The sequence below is a fragment of the Leucoraja erinacea genome, chromosome 3, assembly GCF_028641065.1.
Source record: "Leucoraja erinacea ecotype New England chromosome 3, Leri_hhj_1, whole genome shotgun sequence".
Classification (NCBI taxonomy): Eukaryota; Metazoa; Chordata; class Chondrichthyes; order Rajiformes; family Rajidae; genus Leucoraja; species Leucoraja erinaceus.
In genome coordinates this window covers 101,223,849-101,240,021 of record NC_073379.1, presented here as the reverse complement: position 1 = coordinate 101,240,021, position 16,173 = coordinate 101,223,849, and the positions used below count along the sequence as shown (strand labels likewise).

General features: G+C 42.5%; 1 protein-coding gene across 3 annotated transcripts in view; it reads left to right on the top strand.

Annotated features, from left to right (window-relative positions):
- rhobtb3 (Rho related BTB domain containing 3) overlaps nucleotides 1-16,173 on the top strand; it is an 87,533-nt gene that overhangs the window by 70,626 nt on the left and 734 nt on the right. Inside the window, exons 8-11 of one of the 3 annotated variants that reach the window (XM_055633317.1) lie at nucleotides 7,021-7,147; nucleotides 11,185-11,358; nucleotides 14,373-14,539; nucleotides 15,638-15,734. In XM_055633317.1, coding sequence (XP_055489292.1) covers nucleotides 7,021-7,147; nucleotides 11,185-11,358; nucleotides 14,373-14,539; nucleotides 15,638-15,734 — 565 coding nt within the window. Of the gene's footprint in view, nucleotides 1-7,020; nucleotides 7,148-11,184; nucleotides 11,359-14,372; nucleotides 14,540-15,637; nucleotides 16,071-16,173 lie in introns of those variants that run through there. The other 2 variants (XM_055633315.1, XM_055633316.1) reach the window with 2 other exon arrangements.

Genomic DNA, 16,173 nt, shown 5'->3' with positions numbered 1-16,173 from the left:
AAATTGCATGTTCTATATTGTGAGAAACTAGGTAATGCATCAAAACAAAGAAATTTGGGAGCCCAAACTGAAATGGCATGAACAAGCACAAAGAGCAATTAAATGAATCATTGGGTGGGCTCTAAGAAAAATTTGCTTTGATGTTCATTATCTTTGCGTAAATCGATCATTTTAGTTCTGAAATATTTTTGTTAAATTTTAAAAGGCCTTCGCAGACTTTACATTTTTTACACGTCCATTCATCCTCTTGCAGTGTTGACATGATTTATTATCATCTGGAATACTTCAACTTTTCAATTTCATTGAGTCATAGAGTGATACAGTGTGGAAACAGGCCTTTCGGCCCAATCTGCCCACACATGTCCCACCTGCCAGCAATTGGTCCATATCCGTCCAAACCTGCCCTATCCATGTAGTTGTCTAACTGTTTCTTAAATGTTGGGTTTGTCCCAGCCTCAACTACCTCCTCTAGCAGCTTGTTCCATACACCCACCACCCTTTGTGTGAAAAAGTTACTCCTTATTAAAGTTACTGCTTATTAAATGTTCAGGAAACTATAGCACGTAAAACATATCAGCAAAGTTCCCTCATAAGTTCATTTAGTTTATTGTCACGTGTACTGAGGTACAGTGAAAAGCTTTTGTTGCAAAAAGACAATCCATGATTACAATCGATCTATTTACAGTGTATAGATACATGATAAGGGAATAACCTAGATTCTAGGTGGCGCCGACGATGGCTGTTTTGTCTGTGTTTGTTCGTTTGTGTCGTCTGTGAAAATCCCACAAAGATCACTTTCATGAGGGAGGTACTCGTTAACATCAGATATTTGCTACCTCCAAACATCGTTCCGGATTTCTCTCACTCACTGGATTATTTGGACATACTCGTCGGCGGGGCTGTGGCCGTGAGATGTAGGAAGACCCAGGGGAAGCGCTCTGGTGCCCTCACCCGACCCCGGCGATGAAGATTACGCACACCACTCCCGAGTATATTCCTTGCAAATCCACATTCTCTCAACAACAAAGTGGATGAACTGCAACTCCTGTGCCAAACAGCAAACAAGAACTTCTCTCGAGCCGCTGCCCTGTGCTTCACTGAGACCTGGCTGTGTAAGTCGACCCCGGACAATGCGCTGCAACTGGCTGGCTTTCAACTACACAGCGCGGACTGCGAAGCGGAGGCAGCGGGGAAATCAAGAGGCGGTGGAATATGCTTTTATACAAACCAGGGGCTGGTGCAGCAACATCACGGTGCTGTCTAACTTCTGGTGTCCTAATCTGAAATCTTTTTTTATGAATTGCAAACCCTTTTATTCTCCGAGGGGGTTTACCTCTTTTATTTTTGCTGGAGTTTACATCCCCACTAAGCCTGCGTACGTGAGGCACAAACGCAACTCGCTAACCAGGTAGTGAGAGTAGAGAGTGACTTCAGAATGACTCCATGGTCATTGTTTTCGGGGATTTTAACAAGGCTAACCTCAGCCGAGAGCTTCCAAAATACAGACATCACGTTACCTGCCCCACCGAGGGGAGAGAACACTCAATCACTATTATACTACAATCAGGAACGCATATCGCTCTGTTCCCCGTGCGGCTCTGGGACTCTCTGATCATTGTCTAGTTCACCTTATTCCGACCTACAGGCAGAAACTAAAATCTGCTAAGCCTGTGGTCAGAACAATGAAAAAGTGGACAAGCGAGGGCATTGAAAAATGACTGTCCCGCTTTGACTGCACTGATTGGGTACTTAAGGAAGTGACTCAAGAAATCGTGGACGGATTGGTGATCATTTTTCATTGTTCTATAGATTCAGGATCAGTTCCTGTGAATTGGAGGGTAGCTAATGTAACCCCACTTTTTAAGGAAGGTGGGAGAGAGAAAACGGAATTAGAGACCAGTTAGCCTGACATCTGTGGTGGGGAAGATGCTGGAGTCAATCATAAAAGATGAGATAGCCGAACATTTGGATAGCAGTAACAGGATCGGTCCGTGTCAGCATGGATTTACGAAGGGAAAATCATGCTTGACTAATCTTCTGGAATTTTTTGAGGATGTAACTTGGAAAATGGACAAGGGAGAGCCAGTGGATGTAGTGTACCTGGACTTTCAGAAAGCATTTGATAAGGTCCCACAAAGGAGATTAGTGGGCAAAATTAGGGTACATGGTATTGGGGGTAGAGTGCTGACATGGATGGAATATTGGTTGGCAGACAGGAAACAAAGAGTAGGGATTAACGGGTCCCTTTCGGAATGGCAGGCAGTGACTAGTGGGGTACCGCAAGGCTTGGTGCTGAGACCGCAGCTATTTACAATATACATCAATTATTTGGATGAAGGGATTCAAAGTAACATTAGCAAATTTGCAGATGTCACAAAGCTGGGTGGCAGTGTGAACTGTGAGGAGGATGCTATGAGACTGCAGGGTCACTTGGACAGGTTGGGTGAGTGGGCAGATGCAGTTTAATGTGGATAAATATGAGGTTATCCACTGGAGGCAAAAACAGGAAGGCAGATTATTTTCTAAAAAGTGTGAAGTTGGGAAAAGGGGAAGTACAACGGGATCTGGGGGTCCTTGTTCATCAGTCAATGAAAGTAAACATGCAGGTACAGCAGGCAGTGAAGAAAGCGAATGGCATGTTGCCCTTCATAACAAGAGAAGTTGAGTATAGGAGCAAAGAGGTCCTTCTGCAATTGTATAGGGCCCTAGTGAGACCACACCTGGAGTAACGTGTGCAGTTTTGGTCCCTTAATTTGAGGAAGGACATTCTTGCTATTGAGGGAGTGCAGTGTACGTTTACAAGGTTAATTCCCGGGATGGCGGGACTGTCATACGCTGAGAGAATGGAGCAGCTGGGCTTGTATACTCTGGAGTTTAGAAGGATGAGAGGGAGTCTTATTGAAACATACAAGATTATTAAAGGTTTGGACACGCTAGAGGCAGGAAACATGTTCCTGATGTTGGGGGAGTCCAGAACCAGGGGCTACTGTTTAAGAATAAGGGGTAAGCCATTTAGAACGGAGATGAGGAAACACTTTTTCACACAGAGAGTGGTGAGTCTGTGGAATTCTCTGCCTCAGAGGATGATGGAGGCCGGTTCTCTGGATACTTTCAACGGAGAGATAGATAGGGCTCTTAAAGATAGTGGAGTCAGGGTATATGGGGAGAAGGCAGGAACCGGGTACTGATTGTGGATGATCAGCCATGATCACATTGAATGGCGGTGATGGCTCGAAGGACCGAATGGCCTACTCCTAATGTCTATTGTCTATTGTGTTCAGGGAAGCATCCACAAGCTTTGATGAATATACAGACACCGTGACATCATATGTCAGCTTTTGTGAGGACAGTTGCATTCCCACAGCCACCCAGATCAGGTTCAACAATGACAAGCCCTGGTTTACAGCAGAACACAGACAGCTCCACCAGTCTAAAGATGAAACCTACAGGAGCAGTGATGCAGACCTCTACAGGCAGGCCAAGTACAAGCGGAGAAGAGAAATCAGAGCTGCCAATGAAAGGTACTCTGAGAAGTTGAGGAAGAAGGGTCTCGACTCGTAACGTCACCTATCCCTTTGCTCCATAGATGCTGCCTCACCCGCTGAGTTTCTCCAGCATTTTTGTCTCCCTGAGAAGTTGAGGAGCAAGTTCTCAGCTAATGACTCTTCAGTGTGGAAGGCCTTGCAAGAAATCACCAACTCCTTGTCAGCTGACCAACGTCCTGAACCAGTTCTACTGCAGGTTCGATAGACAGATACATAACCATTGTACCCCCTCCCTCCCCCACCCACTCCTCGCCAATCGCCATTTAACACCTACTTACAGCGTGACTCCAGTCTGCAAGGACTGGGCCCTCGTCCACTATCCACCGCCTCCTTGCTGCCCAACATCAGTCTGGCCACCTCTCCATCACTAACAATAGCAATTGTGGAGGTGTAAAAGTTATTCAGGAGACAGAAAAGCCGGAAATCTCCAGGACCGGACGATGTTTCCCCCTCTACCCTCAAGCTCTGTGCCCAACAACTGGCACCAATCTACACAGACATTTTCATCCAGTCCCTGTAAACCTGCACTGTCCCTGCCTGCTCCAAAGTCTCCACTAATGTCCCCGTACCCAAAAAGCCAAGGATGACTGGTTTTAATGACTACAGGCCTGTCGCATTGACCTCTGTAGTCATGAAGATCTTTGAAAGACTTGTGCTGGCCCACCAGAAAAATATCACAAACTCCCTGCTGGACCCCATACAGTTTGCATACCAGGCAAATAGATCAGTGGTTGACACAGTCAACCTGGGCCTGCACTTCATCCTCCAGCACCTAGACCGCCAGGGGACCTATGCAAGGATCTTGTTTGTTGATTTTAGCTCTGCGTTCAACACCATTGTGCCAGAGCTACTACACTCCAAACTCTCCCAGTTGACTGTGCCTGAACCCCTCTGTCAGTGGATCATCAACTTCCTGACAGACAGGAAGCAGCATGTGAGGCTGGGAAAGCACATCTTGGACCCGCTGACCCTCAGCATAGGAGCACCGCAAGGCTGTGTACTCTCCCCTCTTATTTACTCTCTCTACACCAACGACTGCACCTCCACAGACACCTCTGTCAAGCTTCTCAAGTTTGCAGACGACACAACACTGATTGGACTGATCCAGGATGGGGAAGAATCTGCCTACAGACAGGAAGTGACACAGCTGGCGTCCTGGTGCCATCGCAACAACCTGGAGCTCAATGCTCTTAAGACAGTGGAATTGATTGTAGACTTTAGGAGAGCTCCCCCTCCCCTCCCCCCACTCACCATCAACAACACCGCAGTCGTGTCTGTGGAGTCATTTAAGTTCCTTAGAACCATCATCTCCAGGGACCTTAAATGGGGGGCTACCATCGACTCCACAGCCATCGTAGAGTCTGTCCTCACCTTCTCCATCATGGTCTGGTTTGGCTCAGCCACCAAGCACGACATCCAGAGGCTGCAGCACATCATCCGATCAGCTGAGAAGATTATTGGCTGCAACCTTCCCTCCCCCATCGACAAACTGTACACTGCAAGGGCCAGGAAGCGAGCGGGCAAGATCATCTCTGACCCCTCTCACCCTGGCCACAAACTCTTTGAATCACTTCCCTCTGGAAGGCAACTCCGGACTGTCAAAGCTGCCACGGCCAGACATACAAACAGCTTTATTTCCACGAGCAGCAGTAGCACTACTCAACAGACAAAAGTCTGTAACCTCCTTGTGCTCTGGTATTTTATTTCATTCTTCACATGTTTAAATTATAATGTTTTATTTTTAATTGTCTACTGTGTATCGTGTTGTTACTTGTGAGCAAAGCACCAAGTTAAATTCTTGTATGTATACATACTTGGCTAATGAAATGTATTCAATTCAATTAGTGCAAGCAAAGTCCGATCAAGGATAGTCTGAGGGTGATCAAAGAGGTAGATAGTAGTTAGCACTGCTGGTACATCAGTACTGCTGTTCAGTACTTCATGTAAAGGAACACTATGTTAAGCTTCTGATCTACTGTGCACCATAACATGAGAAGAAAATGATACAATAATTTTTTTGTGTGTAATTTACAGTAAAACTCACTTTGGTCCTACTCGCTTCCAAATAAAATGTTAATAAATACCTTGATTATAAGAATTACGTATAAAGCAAGATAACGCAACCTATAAAGCAAGATTGGTAACGTTTTAATTCAGTTTTATAAGCTCACTCAATAGACACAATTGAAACGCATCACCTTCCTTTTGTACTTTATAATTGCAAACTGGATGGGACCGACAGTTTTTACATTCCATTTAAAATAAATATCTGCATCATGATACATTGATATTTATACTTCTGAAAGTAACTACTCTTATAATAATCTGTAAACTTTTAATTGATAAATGATAGGGCAGCACAGTGGTGTAGTGGTGGAGCCTGCAGGGCCTGTCCCACCAGCATGCGACTGCCTGCGGCGATCGTGACCAAATGTGGTGGCTTGAGGCGTACGGCCTCGCGGTGCGGGTCCCACTTCCAACCGCGGAGCCATATGGAGTTGGTCCCGACATACTCACCAATCAGCTGGGCAGGAGGCGGGCCGACTGAATTTGGACGTCGCACGGCGTCGGGCGGTTACGTCATCACGCAACGGCACACCGGGCGGTGACGTCATCGCGCAACGCCACCCGCTAGCCGTACACCATCAAGACGCTGCGTACGACGTCCAGACGTTGCGTATGCCCGTTGAGGTGCTGATTACGGCCTCAATGCGGCTGCGGGCCGACAGGCCGTTGCCGCGCGGGATTTTTGGACAGTGTCTGTTATTTGGAGCCCCGCGTGATGTCCGGACCAGCCCTGCACAACTCCATATCGGCCCCGCGAGGCCGTATGGCTCAAGCGACCACGTTAGGTTGCGCTCGCCACATGCAGTCGCATGCTTGTGGCCCTTTACAGTGTCTGAGACCCAGATTCGATCATGGCTAAAAGTGCTGTGTGTACGGAGTTTGCATGTTCTTCCTGTGGCTGTGTGGGTTTTCGCTGGGTGCTCTGGTTTCCTCCCATACTGCAAAGATGTACAGGTTTGTAGGTTAATTGGCTTTGGTAAAATAGTAAATTGTCCATAGTGTGTAGGATGGTGTTAGTATATGGGGTCAACGTGGACTCGGTGGGCCGAAGGGCCTGTTTCCGCACTAGCTCTTCAATGCAATCATTGAATCATTGGCCCTGATATTTCTCTCCTTGAATTTTATATAGTAAAGATTGTGTCACCTCCCTTTGTCGAATATATATTGTAGTCTCCTGTGAATAAGCTCCCAAATAGCTCTATACTGGAACAATGTGTCCATCCTTGACACATACATAGAACCTCTATATAAAACAGTGTTGTTTGTTACATTGTGGTAGAATCCCTAAAAAAGAAAAAAAATAGATCATAATTTTCAAATTTTAATTTGAACAATTTAAAAGCTATTTGAGAAAATGTAAATAAATCCAACAAATTATCCAATGTCCTTTTTTAAAAATATCTTACAGGCATTTTATTCCAATGGGATTGACTATCAAACAGCAAAACGCAAGGAACAATCTCAACGTTGCTGCTGTTCTTTAAGCCTTTTCCTCAAAAACCCTAACTTGGCTGATGTCATCTTTGAAGTACAAGGTACAGATTTCTTTGAAAACCAAATGACTTCATGAAATGTCTGCAGATGAAAGGTCCTTGAGCCAAATTGTTTTCATGATGTCTCACAGATGCTGACCAAACTGTTGAATATCTCCAGGATTTTCTGCCTAAAGGGCCTGTCCTTTAGAGGACATGTAGAGGAACCAACGAGAGAGCAGGCTATTTTAGACTGGGTATTGAGTAATGAGGAAGGGTTAGTTAGCAATCTTGTTGTACGTGCCCCCTTGGGCAAGAGTGACCATAATATGGTTGAGTTCTTCATTAGGATGGAGAGTGACATTGTTAATTCAGAAACAATGGTTCTGAAATAACTTTGGCCTGTGGCCTAAAAAGGGTTGACGTGGAGCATGCGACTGCATGAACTACAAAAATTGGCAAAAGAATAAATCGCGACCAAACAGAAGCGGGGATAACAAGGGAAGGTCGAGTGATACATCAAAGTTCGATCGAAATGCGTGGCAAGTTCCAGAAAAAAGTGTGCATACGGGGGAGGCTGGGAGCGGGCCGGCAGGCCGTTGCCGGAGGAAAAGGGCTTTTTTAGGAAAGGAAAAATGATTATGAAGAAAACTGCGCGATGTCGGGAAAACTGACTGCAAAACTCCATACGGCTCCGGGATCGAAGTGGGACCAGCCCCGCGAGGCCGTACGGCTCAAGCGACCACGTTAGGTCGCGCTTGCCGCATGGAGTCGCATGCTCGTGGGGACAGGCCCTTTGAGTATAGTTTTCTTTGTTCACGGGAAGTAAAGATGTTGGAAATAGCTCTGTGAGGAACTGAGTTATTTTGCCTTGGTTTGGTGAATAAATCCTTAAGATTGCTCTTTTAAGGAAGTATAAGAAAGATGCTTATAATCATCTTTCAAAACTATTTAGATTCTGGAGTAGTTCCCCAATGACACATCACACATAAAACATTACTTTGGGGTATTTGTCTTTATTGGTCGAGGTCCAGGGTATTAAAGTTGGGAAGTTGTGTTGTAGCTGTGTTAAACTTTGATCAGGCCACATTGAGGTATCATTTGTAGTTCTGGTTGGTTGGTGCATTAGAGGAAGAATGTGGAGTGGGTGCAAAGGAGGTTCACCAGCATGTTACCTATAGCTATAAGAAAAGGTTGGCCACACTTGGATTGGTTTTGCTGGGATGTCAGAGGCAGAGGGGGCGACGTTCTTGAAGCATATAAAATGATGAGAGGCATAGACAGGGTAAGTAGTCGGTCTTTTTTCCAGGTTGGAAAATATGTCAAATACTAGAGGACATTGTTTTAAACTGAGAGAGGGAAAGTTTAAAGGAGATTAACGGGCAATATTTTTTACATAGAGAATAATAAGTGCTGGAACACGCTGCCAGGGGAGGCGGTGGAAGTAGATTCAATAGTAACATTTAAGAAGCATTTAGACACATGAAAAGGCAAGGGAGTGATATAGACTATATGCTGGCAGATGTGCAGCTTAAATGGGCATCACATTTGGTACAGACATGTTGGGTTGAAGAGCCTGTTGCTGTGTTGTACTGTTCCATGTGGCACATTACAGGAAACTGGAAATAAGTTAGGAGTAAAGTATTGCAGATGCAAACACTATTCTTTGAATAATGTTAGTATTTGCCACATTATTTTCATCTATCTGGAAATGTTTGTCATAGCTGAAGATAAATAATTTGCTTCTTTTGCATAGCTTTAATTGGAAATACACAAATACTTCAGAGTTCTTTAATGTCGGTCTTTCTTTATCTTGGGGAAATTTTGTAAGGATTAGTTTATGACGCTGGAAATTAGAAATAGGTGCAGGAGAAAACCATTCGGCCCATTCGAGCCAGCACCGCCTGGGGTAGTTTGTAACTCCATCAAATGCCATCATTCATTGAAACAGAAGCAGACATTTATTCCACCATGATGGACGAACTCATTTGAAGAACAATTAAGTTAAGCTCATTCCCAGATTCATTTTCCACATCTCCACACTAGTTTCCCCTTGAAGCACTTCCCTCATCAAAACTGCTTTTGAATATGAATTAACTCCCCTGCTCTCGCAAGCAATGCATTCCACAAACTAAACATCCATGTATAAGAAATGATTCCATCTCATTTAAAATTGCACAATTTAGCTTTTAATACCTCGCCTTAATTGTATTACCAAAATGTACAATCTCTTTGTTAAATTTCATCTGCCACATCAACTCCTCATTTTTCAGCAGAAATGTTGTTTGACCTGGCATTTTTCCCCAGTGTACAACTCCACTAAATGACAACAATAGTCACGCAATATGCACAATTAAAACTAAGAATTACGTTTTCTTTGTACAATGTGAAGATTATTATAAATACAGGCATCTGCTTTGTTCAAGGTCTTATTAAATGCTAGATTGTATTGACTGTTAAATTACTTTTCCACCAGGAGACATCTCTCTTAGATGCAGCATTTTAATCAAGGTTATTTTCTTCTCTATTAATCTTCTAGACTATTCTTCACTGTGCGGCAAAAGACGTTATCTTAATTGTTCTCACAGTCCTGTGTTGTACCTTCCATGTGGCATGGAAACTGGAATAAGTTAGCCCAATGGCAGATGCAAACACTATTCTGAATAATGTTAGTATGCCACATACATCTATCTGATTTGTCATAGCTGAAGATAAATAATTTGATATTTTGCAGCTTTAATTGAAAATACACTATACTTCAACAATGAAATTAAAGCTGCTCGTACTCAGTGGATACATTATAATTTAGGAAAAAAAAAATAGGAATCAGGAAAAACAAAAACAGAAGTAGTTTGTAACTCCATCAAATGCCATCATTCATTGGGAAGGGGGGGATAGGTGCACAATTCTGCGGCGCTATATACATATATACAGATGGGAGTCCGGGTGTTGGGCGGTGTAGTCAGTGCATGTGTGAATTTGAATTAAAAGTAGTTTTGAATATAATTTTCGGAAAGCAAGCTAGCATTCCCGAGTCTCCATGTGAAATGATTCCATCTCATTTAATGCACAATTTAGCTATAGCGCCTTCCAGAATGTACAATCAGTTGTTAAATTTCATCTGCCACATCAGTCCAAATTTTTCAGCAGGATGGTTTGAGCTGGCTTTTTCCCCAGTGTACATCCACTAAATGACAACAATGCCGCAATGCTAAAACTAAGAATTACGGGTACATGTGAGATGTCCATCAGGGAGCTTTGTTCAGAGGGCAAAATGCTAGATTGTATTGACTGTTAAATTACTTTCCTAGTTACATCTCTCTGATGCAGCATTTTAATCAAGGTCTCTCCTGTCTGCCTCTATTGCACTGTGCTGACGTATCTTACCACAGTCTGTACCTATGCAGTATGGGAAGCCCAATGGCCCTTTGTGCATGGAAGTAGATTAGCATTCTGGGCTAGTCCTATTTGCCTGTATTTATCCCATTGCCCTCTAAACCCATCCTATCCATATCTGTATAAATGTCTTTTCAAGGTCATTGTATCCATTCCTCTGGCAGCTTGTTCCATATATAGACTACCCTCTGATTGAAAAACATGCCCCTAATGTCGCTCTTAAATTTCTCCTTTCTCATCTTCAGCCTGTGCCCTCTAATGTTACTCTGCGGAGAAAGACTGTGATCGTTCACTTTAGCCATGTTCCTCATGATTTTGTACACATCAATAAGGTGACCCTTCAGCCTCCTATGCTCCAAAGAACAATATCTCAGTCTGTCTAGCCTCTCCCTGTAACTCAGGATGCAAGTAATGTTTCAACTCACATTTCTCATTTGTAGAAACCCATGTCAGGGAACGTCACCCGTCTTGAGAAATGTAATCCAGAATATCACCACATATTCCCTTATTATCTCAGAAATGTAAGATACAAAGCACATGGAAAAGTATTACTTGAAAATCAATATGATGAAAAATTATTATGCACAAGGTGTAATATTTTCACTTTTCTAATTCTTTGGTTTAATCATATTTATCCGTGTGAAGTTAGAAATAATTGTTCCATCAAAGTGAATAAATAATTTTATCTTTGTCTCTTTCTCAAGATATCTCTGTATATGCTCATAAAGCCGTCTTGGTGGCTCGTTGCGATGTTATGGCTGCAATGTTTAGCGGAAACTATTCTGAAACAAATGCGTGTAATGTTCCTATTCACGGTGTTTCCAAGGAAACCTTCCTCTCTTTCTTGGAGTACCTGTACACTGATTCATGCTGCACAGGTAAGAAACTAATTTTGTCGAGGTAGAGTGCTCAATCTGTTTCCAAACTTCATTTGTTTAATGCCAATTTTATTTGTGACAAGCATGATTGACAGATTTTGATGTAATTTTGTTTGACTATTGGGAAGCAGTACCCTTGTTCATCCTGTTTGCAAGTCAGTTTCTAAATAAGCTCACAAAGTCTATGTTTTCTTTAGCATAGGATTTTATTTATTTATTTATTTGATTCTATATTTTGAACAGAATAAAAAAGCAAGTGTGAAACAGCATACAAAAAAACAAAACAAGAATATTTATAAAGTGTCATAAACAATATCTATAAATAAATGAAATCGTATGTGTGCGAAAAGGAGCAGGAAGAAGCCAAAGCTTATTAATTCCCACCCCTTATTCAACTGCTTATAATTACCTTATACAAATTTAGCAGCTATATGTACACCATATGTACACCAGCAGCTATATGTATTTACATTTATACACTAATCAAATATTTACAAAGCCATACAAAAAAGAGAGAAAAAAAAGAAGTGTTTTTGTACATCTTTTTAAACTGTTACTGTTACATTAGAAATTCCCTGACTGGGCATTAGGGTTTTCATGTATGTGACATCACTGTCCTCATCAGTGTGCAAATCCATTGTATAACAATCAAGGATAATTGTCTTGTTTAACCATTTCTAATTCATTCATTGGGTTTGATTTTTATCCAATGCCTATGACCTGATGTTGGGAGCTTCAAGAAAGATCCAGCATAGATGGCAGCATACATCATCTCAACTCTCATGCTGAAGATTTGTGCTTTAGGACCATCTAGTTCATTTTCTAGTTCAGCATTTTAATGCATAACTACAGCAATATAGAAACGTTCCATGTTTTGTCATCACATAAAACAATCCAACTAGTTACTGCTCCATGTGTCTAATCTCAGTCATCAGCAAAATTATGGAATGTGTAATCAACTCTGGAACCAAGTGGCATTCTATGAAAAATGGTCTTATTGGTGGCGAAGAGAGTGGTGAATCTCTGGAACTCTCTGCCCTGAGACCATTCAGCTTTAGATGTTGTGGCTAAGGGGATCAGAGGGTAAGAGAAGGCAGGTGCAGGCTCGAAGGGCCGAATGGCTTACTCCTGCACTAAATTTCTATGTTTCTATGAAGTTGGATCTCACCCTGGACCACTCAGCTTCAGATTTCAATGCAGTCATGGTCCAAATATTGACAAGAAAATCTGAATTCCAAAGGTGAGGTGAAAGTGACAGCCCTTGAAAACTCAACAATTACTTTAATCTGCCTTCAAGGAACTCTGATAAAACTGATCATTGAATCAAGGGGAATCTCTCTGGCTGGTGTCAATAATCAAACAAAGGAAAACTTTTGTGATTTTTTGGAAATGAATAATCTCTGCTCCAAGGTCTAGATGCAGTAGTGTGACAAGTGCCAACCATCCTTAGTGCATCTTCAATTACCTTGCTTCCAATTTGAGGTCAGATCCTAAAATGTTAATTGATGAATAGACAATTTTGAATTCCATTCATAGTTCCTCCATATATAAAGCACTCCACGAGTGACTGCTATAAGACACAGCCATTATTAAGGCATAGGCTGACATGTTACACCACACGGTACAAAGAAATGATTATCTCCAGTAACAGAGTTTATCCAATAACTCTTCATATTCAAAAACATTACGATTATGAAGTTTCCCCAACTGGGGTAATATTTGATCAGAAAATTAACTGGACCAGTCATTTAAGATTCAACGCGATGATTGGAGGAGGGAGGTGTTGGTCAGTGGCAGAAGTAGGGGGATGGGACTGAGGATAGAGTATGGTGATTGGAGCAGGAAGACGTCCTGGTGGAGCAAAGATCATAGAGCGGAGCTTGAATTGCATGCCCAGGTCATAGGTCACACACGAAAAACACTCTCGGCAGTCCTGGACACAGACCTGCGCCTCATCCGCAGCAAGGATCGATCCCGGTTCTCCGGCGCTGCAATCGCTGCCGAACCGCCACTGGACCATCCCCCCCCCCCCCCCCCCCCCCCCCCCCACGCCCAGGGGTGGCCAGAGGTGTCAGGAATCGGGCGGGAGCAGTGCCCCCAGTCAGCGCAGAGAAGCAGCGCTAAATCCAGCTCAACTCTGCCTGTCCCACCAGGTTAACCTACAGCCCTGCCTGGACTTACAGGAACGACGGCCCAGGTTTGCAGCCAGCGCGGAGAAGCAGCGCTAGCTCCATGGCTCCGGACTGGTGTCCCGTCAGTCCAGGGAGGGCTGTAAGTTAACCCGGCGAAACAGGCAGAATTGAGCTGGATTTAGCGCTACTTCTCCGCACTGGCCGTAAGCTTGGGCCATCGTTCCCATAATTACCGTCCACAAGGCCCACGGCTGAAGCCTCCCGTGTGTGTGTGAGTGTGCGCATGCGTGCACGGCCGCCAAGAAATTGTGTCCCCCCCATGTTTTGATAGCCATTTCCATGCCTGTCCTGTACAAAGCACTAACCAGAAGTATGATGGAATGGATTCCGTTTGCTGGAGTGGCTGGAACTCCATCAACACTCAGGAAGTTTAACACCACCCAGGGTAAATAGTGCCATGATTGTACCTGGCCACCTTCTTAACTGTTCGGTCTATTCACCCGCTACACACTGTGGCAGCAATGTGTCACCTTTATAAAATATGCTGCAGCTTTTTACGTGGATTTCTCTGAGTGTACATTATTTATACCTAGTAGTTGAGAGCTGCAAACCATGATAAGAAATCTACTCTGATATAAAGGCTACAACATGTTTAAATGTGTCAACTTTGTGAACGGTAACTACAAAAAACGAAATGCTGGAGTAACTCTGAGGGTCAGGCAACATCTGTGGAGTACGTCGATTCTGCCCGACCTGCTGAGTTACTCCAACATTTTGTGTCTTTTAGTAAACCAGCATCTGCACTTCCTGTTTCTACATGGTGTACAGTGATTATTGGTATTTTTAGAAAGGTGTTTATGAGTTTAACTTACATTTTTCTAGCCAGCATTCTCCAAGCGATGGCTCTTCTTATATGTGCTGAAATGTACCAAATACATAGGCTACAGCAGATATGTGAATCATGCATTGTTACACAGTTACAGAGCATGCCCAGCAGAGAACTTGTATCAACCAACCTCAACATTGTCAACTTGTTTAACAAGGCAAAGGTAAGCCTACATGTTCAGATAATAGAAAGTTTTCTACCTTTTACAGTAGTTAGAGATGCAGTGTGGCCCTTCAGCCCACACAGTCTGTGCCGATTAGCGATCACCCCACACACTGACACCATCATACACCACAAGGGGCAACTTCATTTTTTTTTTACCAAAGCCAATTAACCTGCAAACCCGTATACCTTTGGAGTGTGGGAGGAAACAAGCACCTGATCCAGTAGAGTAGAATGAGAAGATGCACAAAGAGATTGATGTTTAGACCATTTTAATTATAATGGTTATTAAAAAAGCAAATAGATAGCCAGAGTCAGTGTGAAGTGAGGTAATGAGTTCCATTTTACATTTGGAAGACCATTAAATGGACCATGATGCGGTTAAATGTATATAATGAAAGCAGAATGAGAATTGAAGTACTAAATCAAAAGATTGGATATGTCAATGCAAGTGCCTTTTAAGATTGTCTGAGATATTCAATAATTAATATGTGGGTTAACATAGGCAAACCTTTGAGCAAAATGTTAATGGTTTTGCATGTATTAAATGGTGAGTATCTCCATGAACTATATGAGTCAATTTTGTATTCGACACAGCCCAGCTCCTGTATTCATCGCCATGTATTCCCCATGGCACACTCATTTGTGCTCCCATAGATGCAATTGAGTTGGAGATCTTCGTCCCAGTTGTCCCATGAAGCGGAGTGGTGCTTGAGGAGGTTGATCCTAAGACCCTATCTCTGGAATAGCCTAATGGTCTTGTGACTCCTGATGCTATCAAAAGATCTTTTCAATTGTTCCCAAAAGTCTCTAATGAACAGCAACATTTGAAAACAGTTGAAATAGAATTAACTACATAAAATAAAAAATATTTTAAAATTTTCTTTGAAGCACCGATTAACTAATTAAGAGAAGAATATTACAGAAAATTAGTTTAAAAAAAAAAAAACACAAAAGAACAAAATCCTTTTGTTTACCTTTTCCAAACTCAAACTTCGGGACTCAGTGCAGAATGCAGCAGCTGAGTTAGAGGTCAGATACAGCAGTATCCTATCTCTATGTGTGTTCCACATTTTAATCTGAAATACTGTATTTTCAGTTCCACAATGCGACCAGATTGTCTACCTGGCTACTGCATTTCATTGCCAGCAACTACCTCATTTTCAGTCAGAAGCTGGAATTTCAGGAGCTTTCGGGTAAGTGTTAATTTTATATCAACACCAAATTGTTGCCACAAGGCATACAAACAATGTTACATCCTTGTAAAGATTCATTCTTCCTCGATTGTGGTGAGGGAGGTCAGCTTTCCCCTTGGTTATTGCCACAAAAAACTGCAACAACTGCAATCAGGTACATATATGTATATAGTATTGTAAATTCTCAAAAACGTTACTTAAATTGTGCTGCTCACAACTAAATCCGTTTTATCAAAGTTTAGTTTATTACTGTCATGTGTACTGAGGTACAGTGAAAAGCTTTTGTTTGTATTATATCCTATCCTTTTGTTGCATTTATACTCTATGCTTCTCTATAAAACAAAATCTTTTTATGCATTTAATCTCTTTCTTAACCTATTCTGAAGTTTAATTTCTGGCAAATTCTAGTCATTATTTGTTATGGTATTTCTTAGATAAA